Genomic DNA, 19279 nt, shown 5'->3' on the forward strand with positions numbered 1-19279 from the left:
AGCAATATATGTAGGAGTATTACATATATGGCGTAGTGGAACTTTTTTTTTCTGAGCCCAAATCCTATCGGAATCGATGGCGCGATATCGGTTAATAAATCCACCCAGTCTAATACACACGGTTAAAAAGTTGTGGTTAAATTTTAAATCATTTAAATTTCCAATTTGTAGAGCCAAATTGCAAATTACTACTGCGCTATTTTAATTTTACTCTATTTCATAAAGTCAGGTGAGCAATAAGTCTAAAATATCAAAAAAAAATTTACACAAAACCAAAAGCCGATGCTGATAATTTTTCGATATAAAATCGATAACTTTTTTTATAAGAAATCGATAATTTTCCGATACCATGTCGATAATTTTTTTATTACAAATCGAAAAATTTTCAATAGGAAATCGATAACATGCCGAAAACAAGTTGTAACGAAACGATCACAAATCCATTACTTTTCGACAACTTTTTGATTATACATATACATATCTTAACTTTTCTTTAAATAATCGATAATTATTATTAAATAATCGATAATTATTTGTCGATAAAACACCCGCAACAAACCGATACCTCGTCGTCCATAGCCCGTCGATAACAACCCCATAACTCATCCATTACAAACCATTAACACTTCGATGACCCCTGGGTATAGATGGAAATGAAAAAGCTAGCTCAACAGGGCACATCCCTCGAAGCTTCTACCGTAGACATTGTTTGTGATAGCAAATGTAGGAAGTGCGGGTTGGAAGAGGAAACGATCGAGCATATTTTGTGTTCGTGCCCTGCCCTCGCGAGGCTAAGACTCCGACTGATAAGAGTGGCTCAGCTATCAGATCTTTGAAAGCAGCAAGAAGCCTTTTGCCTAGAAAGCTTTTGGTATTTGACAAGAGGACGGAGCCATTTTATAACATAGGTCCTGGTGTCTTAAAGAGGTTTTCAGTTCGGTCTATGTGAAGTGTACACGGACCGGCCAGTTTAACCTAACCTAACCTCGATAACACGCCGTCTGGTTTCAGTTCCGGCTTCGGTTTTTATTCTAATCTTTCCTCTCCTCATTCGCTCTTTTTCCTTTAAATCACTTTCCTTTCTTTCCCCTTTTCTTCTCTTCCTGTTTCTCCTTTGGTGTTCCTTCACTTTACCTTTCATTCCTTTCCTTGCCTTGATTTGCTATATGATCTCGCTTATATCAACTCAACCACGTCCATTGTTCGCACATTACGCTACAGTGTAGTAGTGTAGTGACTTACACTTACATCCTGTATTCCCCTATACAACATGCTAATACCACACACTACGCCTACGCTTACATTCTGGATTCCCCTTAACGTGAGCGAAGATTTTTATACATCAAACCAAAAACTCCAGCACCTTTTCGAAGACCCAGTATATGCATAGATAAGCCACTCCACTTCAGGCGTTTGTTGTTTGTGTCACATACAAACTATTTTTCAAACAAGTAATCACGTATGAATTACTCAAGCGTTGCCTCGTTTCCTAGACTTACACAAAAACACATTTCATACAAGTTACAAATATGCAAAAGTGGTATGTAAGTAAGGTCTTCCGGTACAAATACGCTTTTGCTTAATCATCACTATCAGTATCACCATCATTGTCATTGTCACAACTAGCTTGACAACAGCAACTACAATCAGCCTCGTTTATTACACAAATAAACGACAGGACATTCTTGAATAAACATGCATACATATATATATATATATATATACATTTACTCGCATCATTTTACACTCATTCATACATACCACACTTGACCAACACTTTTTGTGTGGTGATAATTCATTATTTACTACCGTTGGCTTACCTCAATATCTTGTAGTGTTGTTGGTGAATGGACATGGATAAATAATTCTTCATCCGTTGGCAATTCATGCAGGATCTTCACCTTGTATTGTAGCGAACCATGTGCCTTTACTTGTTGTATGACTTGCAAATGTTTTGTATTGGATGCTTTTACCTGAAAAAATAACGAAATTGCAAAAGAGGGTTTTAGCTAAACGCGCACTTACATAGATTTGTGGAAATCAATTAACTCTTAGAATATATTATTTTATCTATTAATAGTGTATCAACACATGTACATACTCAAATTTATGATTTAACTTACTTACTCAAGCTCTACAAATTGAAAATTGTTATATTGTTTATAAACTTAAATTGTCGATTATTTCATGTCAAGAACTCTTGTAAATGAGTGAACATTGAGATTGTAAACAAAGCTGGCAGTGTAATTAATAGGAAAATTGTAAATATTGAAATTAATTCGTAGGAATAAGATATTATATATGCTTGCTACGCATAATGTGGTGGCACAGTAATATTTGGAAAATTGTGGGGAATTCAGGAGACCAATCATGCATACAAATATTACATTAATTATCCTGGAAACCAGAGACCCAAACTGTTATTCCTTTTATAAGAAAAGTCCTTCAGAAAAAATTATTTCCCGACTTAACATATGTTAGTTCGAAAGAAATTATTAAATCCGGACTTTTATTTTATAAGTCTGAAAATAAAAGTTGAGCGTTTCCATAGTTATAAGGCCGAACTGAAAAAAGGGTTCTGACTAATGTTTTCTGAAAAAATGTGTTTACGAATTTTTATTTCTTCGGCCGGATTTACATAGAACTCTTGTCGGACTGCTTCACTCAGACAGCGCCATAAGCTAACAACAAGCCGTGTTTTTTACATGTATATACATCTAAGTTTGAGATTATAGAAACGCTCATGCAGAATTACACACAGTAATAGTGTATGGAAATATAGTGGAGAGGGGAACATTTTAGGCTATAGTGTAGAACGCATACCAAAATTGAAAGTCGAGAATAGTGGAGACACACACTTTTAGTACTAATTATACCTTTAATGAACATGAAATGGTATATTACCTTTGGTCCGATGTTTGTAACGTTGAGAAATATAGAAGATAGACTCACCATTAAGTATACCGAATTGATCAGGGCGACGAACTGAGTTGATATAGCCTTCTTTTTTTTGTGTTTGAGAAATAAAAGTCCGGATTTTATTTTTATTTGTGTATTTTTTTGAAAAAAAAAAAAGTCCGAAAAATAAAAAGGATGCCAAACTCGTCATGAAAATGCTATGTGTATCCCCAGGAACCCATAAAATTTCACCTAGAATAATTTTTTGATCCGCAAATTTTCGTCCCTGCTGGAAACAGTGTTCCTTAAAATTATTAACTCTGTATGTTACTTAAAAGCTGTTTGGATGTTTAAAGATTTTAATATGAGTCAAATCATGTCAACTGTGTTAACCCTTTTACTACCGATCTACAAGTAGCGGTCTGACACATATTAGGCACATTTTTTCCAGATAGCTTTGGTACCCAACTATAGTGTTAACTACTTTGTACTCTTTACTTTAATTTTTAAAATAATTTTAATTGAGTTTTCGTGTTAACTAAAAATTTTGAATAACTTCAAAAAAAGAAAATTCTAATTAGTTAGAAAATATCTAAACTCAAAAATAAACAAAATATAAATTTTTAAAAACAAAATCAAAATAAAAGATTTTTTAAATATCAACTTGAATGTTGATATATTGGCGATCCTACCAACGGACCTAAAATTATTTGAACGTGCATACTTGTACAACGAATTTGGACTTAAATTAACGTTGTTAAATGCAGAACTAGTGAATTATAGATGTTAATGTGACTATAATTATCACATACATGTGCTTACACAATGATACGGAAATGTGATTAAAGAAAAGCCAGATCATTAAGGCAGTGATTAGTTTAAAACTCAAAAACTATTTTATATAGGAATTTGATTAACAGAAACATATTCTAAAATAAACTAAAAATGTGTATAGTGTAAAAACATCTAAAATAATTTAGACTATTATTTACAAAATAGTTTATGTGCAAAATTTTCGCTTCAATATCATTAAATTAATTGAACAAGAATCTTTAAATTTTTAATACAATAGTGAACAAAAATAAAACAAAATTAAATTCTCTACTATTACAATACAATATCTATCAACAATCCATTATAATGTACATTGCCTGAATTGCTTCAACTTCTCAAGGACTGTGCTGGTGATTTGGTGTTTGTCAAGAATCAACTAACTAAAGTACCAGCATTTGTATCTCTATTTACACGCCTTACTTTGCTGAATTTGTCATACAATCAACTTTCCGATTTGCCGAAAGAATTGGGTGTCTGAATACTACGCGCTGAAGAATTAACTAAATAAAAAATTTAATAAATAGCACTATTGAAATTCTTTGCACGCAATACACACAAGAACAGATTTAAAATGAAGACATCACGATGAAAATTAAGAGATTTACAAATAAAACAACAAAGCCATTGCATATTTCAAAAGCATTACGATATCAAACAATCCAGATATTAATTTCAAGATATTTTTTAAACAATCATCAATCAACTACTTATTAATTTTAATATTTTTTTATTAAATTTAATTTTATGTAAGTATAATTTTTATTCTAATATTAAATTTAAAATTTTTCAATTATAATTTAAATTAAAATTTTAAACCTTTTAACTTTCAAATTTATTTTAAGATTATTTTTATATTTTAACAATTATTTAAATTTACTTATTTTTTATATAAAATTAAATATTTTATTTAAATTGTTAACTCCCTTTCCAAAAAAAATCTTAAATATTTCCTAATTTTCAAATTTTTCATTTTATTTTATTTATTTTTTTTTTTTTTCATATGGTTCTACGTTCACCAATACGAACTCGTAAATTTACAAATGCAGAAAATCAAAATATCAACCATACAAATAACATCATGACTCACAATACAACTCAAAATTCTAACATTAATACAACACAAAACAACATCTCTAATATAACACAAAATACTTCAACACAAGATAACTTTACAAATTTTCCTTCTACTAAATCTATTAAATTACCACAATTTTGGCAAGATTGTCCTGATGCCTGGTTTTTGCTTGTTGAAGGACAATTTGAAATTAACAATATCAATGATGATAATTTAAAATTTCAAAATGTTCTAATTACTCTTCAACGAGATACTATATCTAAAATTTTAGATGTTATTAACCCTCCTCCTCTTTTTAATAAATATGATACAATCAAAAAAATTATATGTGAAAGATTTTCTCTTAGCGAAGAAAAACGATTAGAACAATTATTTTCAAAAACTGAACTTGGTGATCGTTCACCATCTGAATTATTCAGATTTATGAAATCACTTATAGGTACTGACTCCATTGTAAGTCAAGAATTACTTTTCAAATTATGGATTCGTAAATTGCCACAAGAAATACAAATCCATTTAACTTCTAGTAACAATCAAAATAAAGATAAAGTAATTATTTTAGCTGACAAACTTTTTGATTTAATCAACAAACGTCATTCTTCCAAATCTCCTGTAGTCTCAAGTATAAATAATAATATTTTAGAACAATGCGTTAAAAATTTAACTGAATTAACCACGGCTATTTTTCAAAATTTAAATAAAATTTCTAATGATATTAATCAATTACAAATCCGTTCAAGATCTAAAGATAGAAATAGATTTAAATCTCGAAATTTTTCAAAATCAAGAAATTTTTCAAACAATCGTAATTTTACTTCACAAACAAATATTTGTTGGTATCACAAAAAATTTAAGAATAACGCTCTTAAATGTATACCCCCATGCAATTTTAATCAAAATCACAATTCAAATTCCGAACAAAATTTAAACTGAAACGATCCATTATGACGGTGCCGGATAATGGAACTATTATTAAACCTACTCGTCGCCTATTCATATTTGATAAATTCAATAAACTTAATTTTCTTATCGATACAGGTGCAGTTGTATCAGTTATTCCTTTTCTTAAATTTAAAATTTATAAAAGAAATTCGGATCTTACTTTAACTGCAGCAAACGGTTCTTCAATTGAAACTTTCGGTACAAAACTACTTAAAATTGATTTAGGTTTAAGAAGAGATTTTGAATTTCCATTCATTATTGCGAATATTGATACACCAATTTTAGGAGAAAACTTTTTAGAAAAATTCGGAATTATTGTCAATATTAAAAATAAAGAAATAATGGATTCTACTACAAAAATTAAAGTTACTGGATCTTCTGGATTTTCTGATATTTTCTCACTCAAAATTCCTATTGTCGAAAATAAGTTTTCAAAATTACTTAATGAATTTCCATATATTACCTGTGAACCAGATTATACTAAAAAAGTTAAACACCATACGGTTCACAGGATAGAAACAAAAGGTATTTTACCATTTTCGAAACCCAGACGTCTTGATCCAATCAAACTTAAAATTGCTAAAGCTGAATTTGAATTTTTAGTTAAAACTGGTATATGCAGACCCTCAAATTCTCCTATTGCATCTCCACTTCATCTCGTTCCTAAAAAAGAACCAAATGATTGGAGACCTTGCGGAGACTATCGAAGACTTAATTTTATTACTACACCAGATCGGTATCCTTTACCACATATTCACGATTTAACAATTGATTTAAAAAACAAACAATTTTTTTCCAAAATTGATCTTGTGCGTGCTTACCACCAAATTCCAATGGCAGAAGAAGACATTCATAAAACTGCAATAACTACCCCTTTTGGAATGTTTGAATTCGTAAGAATGCCTTTCGGTTTACGAAACAGTGCTCAAACTTTCCAACGCTTTATTAATGAAGTATTTTCTGATTTCGATTTTGTATTTACATACATTGATGATATTCTTATTGCCAGTGATAATGAAGATCAACATATAAATCATTTAAAATCAGTTTTCAAAAGACTTGAAGAATATAATTTAAATATCAAACCTTCAAAATGTACTCTCGGTGTAAATAAATTAAATTTTTTAAGTTACGAAATTTCAGGCGAAGGTATTAAACCATCTTTAGATAGAATTGAAATCATAACAAATTTTGAAAAACCAATTTCTATAAATAAATTACAAAAATTTTTAGGTATGATAAATTACTATCACAGATATATTAAAATGTTAGCAACAGAACTTAGTCCTCTGCATGAAATGTTAACACATGCAATTAAAAACAAACTCAAACAATTAAATTGGACAAATGAAACCACAACAGCTTTCGAAAATGTTAAAAAACTTTTTGCTAAAAATACTTTACTTACACATTTCGACAAAAATGGTACTTTATCATTAGCAGTAGATGCATCAAATGTTGCTATTGGAGCAGTTCTTCAACAAACTAGCAATAATATACTAGAACCTTTAGCTTATTTTTCAAGAAAATTAACTACAACAGAAACTAAATATTCAACATTTGATCGTGAACTTTTGGCTATTTATAATTCAATTAAACATTTTAAACATTTTCTTGAAGGTAGAACTTTTACTATTTATACTGATCATAAACCTTTAATTCATGTTCTAAATTCTAAAGTAGATAGATCTCCTCGTCAACTACGTCATCTTGAATATATTGCTCAATTTACAAATGATATTCAATATATACGTGGAAAAGACAACATAGTTGCCGACACACTTTCCCGTATTCCAGAAATAAATGCAATTTCAACTCAAGATATAAATTTAGAAACTTTATATAAAGAACAGCAAACTGATACATTTTTACAAAAAACCATTTCTGATCCAAATTCTAAAAATAATTTAAAAGAAATTCATATTCCAATTATTAATTTAAACATATGGTGTGATGTTTCTCTACAACCTTTTCGACCTTATGTTCCACATTTTATGAGAAGAATTATATTTGACAAAATTCACTCATTATCTAATCCAAGTATAAGAACAACTAGAAAATTAATTCAAAATAAATATTATTGGCCTAACATGCGTAAAGAGATTAACGATTGGACTTCATCTTGCATCAATTGTCAAAAATCCAAAATTTCAAGGCATACTAAATCTCCTATCCAAAAAATTCAAATACCATCAGGCCGTTTTGAACATATTCATATGGATATTGTTAGACCTCTTCCAGTTTCAAATGGAAATTGTTATATTTTAACAATTATTGACAGATTTTCATGTTGGCCTGAAGCTTATCCGCTTAAAGATATTTCAACAAATACTATAGTAAAAACTTTTATTCAAAATTATATACCACGATTTGGTATACCATTAAATATTACAGTAGATCAAGGTTCACAATTCACCTCAAAATTTTTTACAGAATTAACTAAACTTTTAGGTTCTCATAAAATTCATACATCTCCTTACCATCCCCAAGCAAATGGCATGATAGAGAGATTTCATCGAACTTTAAAAGCAGCAATTATAGCATCAAACGACTCGGTTCATTGGTCTGACATTTTACCATTCATTCTACTTCGTTTACGAACTTCTATTAAAGAAGATTTAAAATGTTCATCTGCTGAACTTGTTTATGGCCAAACACTTAGAATACCTGGTGAATTAATTATTTCAAATAGTAATAAAGAACATGATTTTTCTAATGACGCTCTTCATAAAATAAGAGAATATTTTTCGCTTGTTCGTTCTGAAGTTTTTCATCATAACAAAGAAAATTTGTTCGTTCCTAAACAATTAGAAAATTGTGAGTATCTTTTTGTTAAAGTTCTTCGTAAATCTAATTTAGAATCACCTTATGAAGGACCTTTTAAAGTTATATCTAAGAAACATAAAACATTTACAATTCAATACAATAATACTATTAAAAATATTTCAATTGATTTACTTAAACCAGCAAACATACTTATTAACACTAATTTAAATACAAATACATTAAACAACAAAAAACAAAAAAAGGTTACTTTTAATATTAATTAATAATTTGTTTGTTTCAAATTTTCTTGGAGGGGGAGTAAATATAGTGTTAACTACTTTGTACTCTTTACTTTAATTTTTAAAATAATTTTAATTGAGTTTTCGTGTTAACTAAAAATTTTGAATAACTTCAAAAAAAAGAAAATTCTAATTAGTTAGAAAATATCTAAACTCAAAAATAAACAAAATATAAATTTTTAAAAACAAAATCAAAATAAAAGATTTTTTAAATATCAACTTGAATGTTGATATACCAACTAAGCAAACAAGACTGTGAAAAAATGGAATGTCCTTGGAAAATAGATCTTGTGCTGGGATAATATGCCCCATATGTTTTCTTACAAGCCGTTCAATATGATTCATTATCTCATCGGTACCATTTATTCAAATATAATGACTTTGTCCCTTTGCTGTATACCAATAGGAGAATATGTTTCATTCAACTAAAGCGATGTAATTACATGTAAACATCCTTCAACAACTTCAAGCTTGTTAATCGGATTAGTCGCGAAACTGAAGTTACATGGTCATCAATAATGAACTCATTACTATAATACCAGGCAAAGCGTTTTCAATTAAATTCCTTAATGCATAGACGTCTGCAAAATATAGGCTACATTTTGAAAAATTGATCCATGATCCGTGGACCCTGGTTCTGTCAATTTAAAGCCCATTCATTTTTAGCACTATGAAATACAACGCCCGCTGGCAAATTGAGAAATGAGAGTTTTATTTTGTATTATTATTAAGTTGGTTCATGGATAGCCATTATTATGTGATTTTGGTTCATAATTATTTTCGGAGCCCGAAATTATACGCGAACTGTCATATCTTGTAAATCTAAAAGTAGTAAATTTCTAAATCTTGTTTAATCTTTAAGTTTGAGTTTATAATCATTAATTGTTAAGTTAATAAGAAAATTATAAAGGCAGTGAGTAAACATTACTGCGTTTTTGCTAGAGACGGCAGTATACGATTTTCACCCCTCAGTTAATTCACTTAGACAGCTTATGACTTCGAGGGCGGCATCTCTGACCGGATACTTGACCCAGAGCATTAAGAAAAACTGCGTCCACCCAGGTATGAAGTTGATGTCGCAGTCCTATAAATTCTGTGCTGGTTATCGGAATTGCGTCTATTGCGAACTACTGACATTGTAACTCTTGGTACTAGTCGTTCAAATTGTGACGCAAAAGTCATGACTCTTAATAGACGTTGAAGGAGTGGAGGTGCGTTTACGGTCGTGAAATTTCTAAAAATGTGAGGCATAGCATACCTGATTAAGGTTCAGTTGGTCTTACTTATGACTATCAAAAGAAATTAGACGGGTCCAACGCTTTTATTTAATTAATTATAAAAAAAAAATATATAACCATATATAAAAAAAAATATAAAAACATAAAAAAATAAAAAATATCGTGACGAATACTAGCAACACTAAAGGGTGCTATCATCTCTAAGCCGATATTGAGCAGTGACTTGTATGCACATAACCAAATTAATCATTATGTCTACACATATGTACGTACATGCAGCGGCGAAGCAACGCACAACCCCATGCATATATCTGAGATACTCCTGAAAGTTTGCAATAATTGTGCAAGTATTACTCACATATACACGCACATGGGCTATGAGAGAAGCTATAAAACCGTGCATCTAAAGTTATAGCTGAGAAATTTATAGCTGATAACTAACTAGTAAATTCTGGAAATAGAAGCGCCTAGAAATATGTCGGCGAGGAAACCGGACAGTATAAAAGCAGCCACAGTAGAGGCACGACAATCAGTTTGATTTAATCAAGCTATTGGTTGTGAAGTATCAGTATTATTGTGAAGTACTTAAATAAAGGCCATTTTGCATTACTGAATATTGGAGTCATTTATTCAATAGTTTAGCGATACGAATGTTAGTAGAAGGTTGCAAATAACAGGAATTACAGTAAAATCGTTTCAATATATAAAAAAATATATAAAAAAAATGTAGAAAAAATATATAAAACATTATATAAAAAAATATATAAAAAAAATATATAAAAAAATATATAAAAAAAATATATAAAAAAATATATAAAAAAAATGTAGAAAAAAATATATAAAACATTATATAAAAAAATATATAAAAAAAATATATAAAAAAAATATATAAAAAAAATATATAAAAAAATATATTAAAAATATATAAAAAATATATAAAAAAAAATATTAAAAAATATGCGCCGCGCTTCTTTTCATTTATCATACAAAATGGCGAAGCAGATGAGTTTTCACTGAGGAGCTTTTAATGGCAGAAACACACTCGGAGTGTTTGCCAAATCACTGGCGAGAGGCGGCGGATGACGTCGCTACCACACGAAGGCGGCAGCCCTGAAACGTAAAGGGGCAAAATATGGCAATTCAGTTTTATTACCGCGAGCGAACAAACAATTTTATAGCAATTCTTCCAACTTATTTCAGGGGTTGTCGTGATAATGGAGGCATGAAAAGATATTTCTCTTGTAGGAATGCACAATTATTTAAAATTAAAAACTTTGGGTTTCTTTTCTATTTTAGTACAATGTCCAATTGAATTGTGTTCTTTTAAATTTTTTTTCTCTATTTATTTACTGTAAGCATTTGCTGTCTCTGCTTGCCACAACTCTTTTGCGAACAACTTTTAAATTGAAAATTGTGGATTATTTTCAAATTTAATAATATAACTACATATTTATGTGAAATAAACATGTGCGGGATGGAGTACATATTTACAATACGTATTTATTTAACTAAATATTTCAGTATATTTTATGTTTAATATATTTTCAGCTATTTTAATTAAAGCAACTTAAGTAGGTATGTTGATTATTTACATACATATGTACATAAATAATACTTATTATATTAAGTAGTAATGAAGTTTATTGTTACAGAAGAATACTCGTGTTTCTGCAATGAAGCATATAAACTACAGTTATAAATTAATGCTTATGAAAGGTTTACAAATATGTATCTTATCTATACATCTACGAAGTGCCATGAAAAAGTGAAATAATTTTTCTTATAAAACTGGAGAAAATTTAGATACAAATGGGGTAAAACAACTTCAATCAACCTAAAAATATTAAACCTAAAAATATTAAAAAAATTAAATAACTTTGCAATACCTATTTTTCTTCATAAAGTTAAGCTCTTATTTAGGGATGTATTTCAATTAGGTATAAATAGTTTGTTTTGGGAAAGCTGTCAAACAATTTGTAATTTATCAATCGAGTGATTATTAGCTGTGTCCCACACGTGACAAATTTTTCCTAAATTTTTTAACTTCATACTTGTACATCATTAGAAACTCGTTTTAAATATATCCAACAATTCAGTTTTGACTTGTTTGAAGCTTTTAAGCAATTATTCAACAGTGAAATATGTCCCACCCGTGACATGTACGCAGAAACATTTGTTATAAATAAGTAGGCATAAGTAAGTAAATGGTTTGAATCAATATACGACATCTATGTAAGACGTTTTTTTTTTTTAAATTATTAGGGCCGATTTCATCAACTCGACTTAACTTAGTTAAGTCATATTTTTTAATTTTTCTGTTTCACCACCAGTGCTTAGCTGAGTCACAAATTACAGTCAGCTGGCTTATTCTCGACTTTCAACAGTGTTGCTGTAGTACAAATTTTTAGTCGAATTAAATGCCAGTATTGATACTTATTTCATTATGCAAATATAGCATCCCCGCTATTGTGTAAATTCACTGGGTGGTGTGTAATTAAAACGTAGCCAAAAATAGTACTATGTATAAAACAGCTGATAGGGTGTTTATATGTCATGGGTTTAGTAGCTAAAATACATAACAATAATCCAACCAAGTCATAAACAGACAAAACAGGCCAAACGACTAAAATTACTGACTTCTACCTGCCTTAGGTAACTACACAAGTTGAAAAGGGAAAATGATTCCCGTTTCTGAATGAACGCAAACATTCAATTTGACAATACCTGCTCCTGCGAACTATAAATAAAAGATAAGATAAAAAGATCAGAACGAAAATAAATAAACAATTTTTGTTGTTATATCGGCCTCAAGGCCTAACAATAATTATTTTATCATTATTATTGTTATGATAATTTTTTTCTTAATTGATAAAATTATAAAATTAGAATAGAAGAAAGAAAAAATTGTAGACAACTGCCAAAGCTCGTTGTATAGATCCATTTCGGGAACTGCTAAATTCCTTCATCGGCAACGTTCAGGCGCCGCTGCTATAACCATTCAGCCATCACAGCAGTTTTTTGTTTGTCTTCATTATTCCTACTTCTATTCTGGTTCTTGCCAATTGATATTCACAACACTGCGACATCTGTTGCAGAATCGATGTGAAAATTGGACTTGTTTGATAGCAATGATGCCATAGTGTAATATTTTATTGACACTTTTCCCCCGTGCTCTGGGATGTATTAACAATTTTTGTTTTTATATCGGCCTACTGATTTGTAAGATCGCGTTTTTGAATCGAGCTCAAGGCCTAACAATAATTATTTTATCATTATTATTGAAAAAATTATTAAATTAGAATAGAAAAAAGAAAAATTTTTAGAAAACTGCCTATGCCACTATGGCATCATTGCCATCAAACAAGTCCAATTTTCACATCGATTCTGCAACAGATGTCGCAGTGTTGTGAATATCAATTGGCAAGAACCAGAATAGAAGTAGGAATAATGAAGACAAACAGAAAACCGCTGTGATGGCTGAATGGTTATAGCAGCGGCGCCTGAACGTTGCCGATGAAGGAATTTAGCAGTTCCCGAAATGGATCTATACAACGAGCTTTGGCAGTTGTCTAAAATTTTTTCCTTCTTCTATTCTAATTTAATAATTTTTTCAATTAAGGAAAAATTTACCATAACAATAATAATGATAAAAGAATTATTGTTAGGCCTTGAGCTCGATTCAAACTCGCGATCTTGAAAATAAATAAATTACACTGAGTAGCGCGCAATGCCGAAACCGGTCCCAAATTGAATTTGACAAGGGATGGCGGAAAATCGTTCCAATGTACATAAGTTAACAACCCTTTCGGAAACTCAACAACACAAAATGAAAATTGTTTCAATTTTTGTAATCTTCACGAACACAATTTTGAACTTTTTTAGTAATACGCTATGTTGTATAAAAAATGGTTTAGACTTTCTTGAAGATATTTAGTTTTCCAGATAATGTCTTTTTGAATATCGGTGCTAATTTCTTAACCACATTTGTACAGACATCTACATATTTAGTTTAATACTAAAATTTAATTTAATTTGTATAACAGCAATAACAATTTAATATTTTTAATTAAATAAACAAAAACTGTTCTACGCAACTCAAATATAAATTTAAATAATAAGCAGGCTTTACGACGAACATGTAAGTGTAAAAGTGTGAATTATAGGAGAAGTACAGATTTGAAATTTATACCATGAACCAAAACTATGAGCTTTATTTTCAAAATTTGTAATGAAAAAAGTGTATGCTTTTATGTAAAATAATATGGCGCATTCTACTCTACGATCTGAATTTGCAATTTAGCGTTATAATTTCAGTTATATACAATTATTTGAGGATTTAAAAGTATTTTTTGTTATATATGTATGTGGAAATTATATTGGGATTACCTATTACACAATTTTAAAATACTTTTTGATAGAGTAATTGTGCACATTCAGTTTGTGTGTATATTCAACTTGCTAATAAGCGAAGATGTGAAAAAACATTTCTCAATTATTAAATATATGTGTAAGTAGGCTTTCCAATCTATATTTTATGTGCGAATAAATTAGAAAGGATTAAAAAAATGTAAATTGTAAACAAAGTTTTCAATGCTATTATGGCCCAAATAGCGAGAACTAAAACCGGAGGTAATTATCGGCATCAAAGCTGGTCATGTGCGCCCTCAGGAACATTAGTATATATGAAAATATATGAGGAGAAAAGCAAAAAAAAAAAGGAAGGGAAAGGACAGAAAAGGAAAGGAAAAAGTGGATGGGTTGAAAGATAAGAAGACAAAACCGAAGCCGGAACCAAACTGGACGGCGTGCTATCAATTTGTTATCGAAGTGTTAGCGGTTTGTTATCGGTGAGTTATAGGTTTGTTATCAAAGGTTATGAGCGTGTAATCCATTTCTCATCGACGAGTTATCGATTATTTATTGGTGGGTTATCGACAAGGTATAGACGAGTTATACAGTATCAAATTGTTAAAGGTATGAGGTCTTCTGTACAGTCGAAGACAATCCTGTTCTTGCTTGTTTTGATATAAAGACGTCTCTATTTATCTGGATACATTTATTAAGATAATGATCCGCCTTTTTTGCGATTAAAGTATTGAAAACCTGTGTATAAGTACATGTGGGTATAAAAAGTTCACAGGGTGTCTGAACTTCGTTTTAGTTCGAAGTCTGACCATATACTTATAAACATCAGAGCAAGCAGCCACACATACAGCGAAGAGATTATAGAAAGAAATATACTTGCCAACATATTTTGTGTCCTGTTGATTTGTTATATTGCAGTTTCTAACTGTGAAAAATGTTGGAAAAGTTACCAACGAGTGTAAAAATAATTTCACTTGTAAAGCCTTCATACACTTTACTTGCAACAAGAGTTAAGAGTTGTCTACTTTTTCATGTCAGATGGCGCCAGTGTTACTGAATCTGTCGTTCTCCATAAAAATACTTACTTACTTACTCATAATGATAAGATTGAGTTAAATTCAGCTATATGAAAAACTGCTTATGTGACGGGCCTTTAAGAGCAGAAGTTATTATTCACACATACACACGCACATAACTAGAAGACAAACGTGAATATCAGATACATAAAGGAGCAATAAATAAGCAGCGAGAAGGCTCTTCGCGAAAAATCTTAACGCTTGGAGTAATAGGCAAACGAGGCAACAGAGAGTATAAAAGCAGCGCAAGTTGAGGAATAATCAATCAATTTAATTAGTTTTTATTAGTGAAGTACGCGAGTATTGTAATTGTTAAGTATGTATATATTTTAGTTATATATTCAGGTATTTCCTTAAATTCGTTACAATTTACTCTTGGCGAGATATACCTCAATTTCTTCGTCTAGTCGAACACGTAAGCCCTACGTACTTAGAGCTTCCAATATAACCTCAAACTCTGAAGCTAAGGACCATAAACCCCCCTTTTCATAGGTTGATTCACATATTGGCTTATAACTTTATTTCTGTTTGGTCTATGAAAAAAGCTTTTAGGTTATGAGAAAAAGGACATTTTAGCGCTTCCAACAATGTGTAATATGTAAATTTATATGGAGAAATGTCAAAGAAACCCTACAAAATATATTGAAAATTTAACATATTGCGTCTTTTGTTCATTTTGTATGAAAAATGGATTTTTGAGGGTATATTGAAAATTCTATGTACGTAGAGTTTATGTGCTCGACTAGACGTACAAATTGGGATATATCTCGACAGAAATATATTTTTACTGTCAACTAAAATGCAGTTTTCTCAAAAAGCGCTCGTGGAATTTTCGTAAAATGTTACTACTGAGCTTAACTAATCTTACACAACAGCATACCAAAAGAAAACTCTCGAGGTCAGACTTCGAGTTAAAAAATAGTTCAGGCACTTCCGCGAGGTAAGATAAAAATATCGCAATATTTGCGAGCTAATTGAAAAATGTTTAGGTGCTGCTACATAATAAATAATTGTAACGTACACCTATGAGAGTGGATCCGTCCCTTTGCGGTATCAAGCTGGAATACCCCAGCTAGCTCAGTGTAAAAGGTCGGGCCCTCAGCCTTTGTCACGATTCCTCTTACACCATTAAAGCCCATCATTATCCGATTAATACCCTGTATATAAACACACCTGGGATTTCAATGGATTTATGTACAGTAACCCCTTCAGTAACTTTTCTTTGATAGTCACATAGTATAAAGTCAATTCAAGCTTAACCTGGTCACACTTTGTTAGATATCCTTCACTCAGAAAACACACACAATCGGATTTGAAAGCATGCATTATGTATAGATATAGGTAGGTAGGCTTCTGTATAGATGAGGTAACCTTAATTGTAAGAAGTAGTACGAGGAAGTGTCTGCACTTGTCATTGCACATACCAAATATCGACATTTTAACAAAATATTCGACATCTCAATTGGTACCATCAGAAGGCACTGCGCTTGATACAAACTACAAACTATATTTCGCATCGGAAAAAATTTAGTTATTTTAAGTTTGCCCGGAAATTTGAACTTAAAATTTTCAAGAACGTGACTTCCGGAAGAAAGCGAGATTGTTTTACAACTATTCTATTTATTGAACAAAAGGCTCAACCCAACAAACAACCAATGGACAACTGCTCTCCACAACACAGCATGCGTACACCAAAGGCAAGTCGGTAGACACCGCATTGCATAGGGTGGTAATTAGCATAGAGAAAACCCCGGAATATAAGGAGTATGCTCTAGGAGTATTCTTGGACAATGCGGGGGCTTTCAATAATGTTTCGAAATGGGCGATTATGGATGGTCTCAAGTACATTAAAGTACATCCCGTCTTAATCAGATGGATCGGCTGCATGTTAAATTGCAGGAAGATTACATCACAATGGGGATTGTACGAGGCCACGAACTTACGAAAACTTGCAGCTTACGCAGATGACGTTGCAATTCTCATGAGTGGAAAGTGCCTTCCAACGATTAGTTCTTTGATGGATCGGGCGCTTCGGGATATTCATACCTGGGCATCTAATTTCGGGTTGAACGTCAATGCGGAGAAGACGGATATGATATTGTTTACAAAGAGGTAGAAAGTCCCAAATTGGACCAGGCCTATGTTAGGAGGGGTGACCTTACAGGAGAAACCTTGCACAAAATATCTAGGAATCATCCTAGACATCCTAGAATCATCCATGACAAGCTGTCATGGAAGCTCAACGTGGAGGAGAGGGTGAATAAGGCCTCAACGGCACTCTATGCATGTAAAAGAATGCTGGGTGTACGTGAGGCCTATCGCCCTCTCTCTCTCATTGGGTTTTTACAACGATTGAAAGCCCTATTCTATACTATGGAGTTCTTGTTTGGTGGAAAGCCACACAAAAAACAAAATACCTCAAAAAATTAGAGGGGGTATGCAGACTATCGATGCTTAGCATTACGGGATCACTGAAAACAACCCCGACGGCTGCACTGTATGCCATTCTGCACATTCCACCTGTAGACCTGGTAGCAAAGAACAAAGCATTAACGACCGCAACCAGGCTCGGTGCTTCGGGGCAGCTTGAGCGCCGACCATATGGCCATAGTAGTATAGCGTCATCAATCACAAGACGAGGGAGATCTTAAGGCCACAATAGAGGTGGACGGTTGGCGCAAGGGTGCGCAAATGACGGACGAGGCGATACATGTGTACACCGATGGTTCCAAAGTAGTGGAAAAAGTAGGGTCTGTGGTATACTGCGCTGATCCGGAAATAAGCAGATCCTGCAGGCTGCCGGATTACTGTAGCGTTTTCCAAGCGGAAATATTAGCCGTAACCAAAGCAGTAGAAAGCCTGGAAGAGAATAGCTTAAGCTGCAACCGTGTTAACTTTTATATTGACAGTCAAGCAGCAATTAAGGCAATAATCTCGCGTAGCACAACATCTAAATGCGTGTTAGAGTGTAAGCAGTCTCTGGAGAAAATCGGGACAGGGAGAAGCATACATCTATATTGGATCCCGGGGCATATGGGAATAGATGGGAATGAAAAAGCGGACGAACTAGCTAAAAATGGCGCATCCCTTGAAGCTAGCTCCGTAGACGTCCCAATTAGATTGGGCGAGATTAAGCGAAGGCGAGAGGTGCACATGATCGACCAAGCGGGAAAGGCGTGGGTTCAAACGCGGGGCTGTAAAGTGTCGAAGATTATGTGTAGGTCTTACAACCTTAGACTAACACAGTTGCTTCTATCATTAAAAAGAGAGGACTGTAGACTCATGACGGGTATTCTGACTGGACACTGCCTTCTGGCCTCACATGCCTTTAAGTTAGGCTTGGTCAGTGATAGCAGATGTAGGAAGTGCGGGTTGGAGGAGGAAACGATCGAGCACGTTCTGTGCTCGTGTCCTGCACTGGCCAGGCTAAGACTCCAGCTATTAGGAGTGATACAGCTGTCAGATCTAGACGCAGCAAGTGGCTTAAGTCCTAGGAAGCTTCTAGTATTTGCCAAGAGGACGGAGTTATTTTATAATATAGGTCCTGGTTTTTGATAGGGTCTTTCAGTTTGGTCGTTAAAACAAACTTCTGGTAACACTACGGACTCAATCAGTCTATGTGAGGTCCTCATGGACCGGCCAGTTCAACCTAACCTAACCTAAATGAAGCGAACAATATGTACATTCATACGGGTGTATAAACATAGTATAAAATATTAATATATTTAAAAATATATAAACAAATATCACATTCCCAAGCATGCGAAAAACTGCAATATCAATTCA

The 19279-nt window shown here is 32.1% G+C and overlaps 1 protein-coding gene across 1 annotated transcript in view; it reads right to left on the reverse strand.

Annotated features, from left to right (window-relative positions):
- The window catches only part of Gp210 (nucleoporin 210), a 243821-nt gene that overhangs the window by 83290 nt on the left and 141252 nt on the right, over positions 1–19279 (reverse strand). Inside the window, exon 21 of the mRNA XM_067775759.1 lies at positions 1821–1973. Coding sequence (XP_067631860.1) covers positions 1821–1973 — 153 coding nt within the window. The remainder of the gene's footprint in view (positions 1–1820; positions 1974–19279) is intronic.

The sequence above is a fragment of the Eurosta solidaginis genome, chromosome 3 (genome assembly GCF_040869045.1).
Source record: "Eurosta solidaginis isolate ZX-2024a chromosome 3, ASM4086904v1, whole genome shotgun sequence".
NCBI lineage: Eukaryota > Metazoa > Arthropoda > Insecta > Diptera > Tephritidae > Eurosta > Eurosta solidaginis.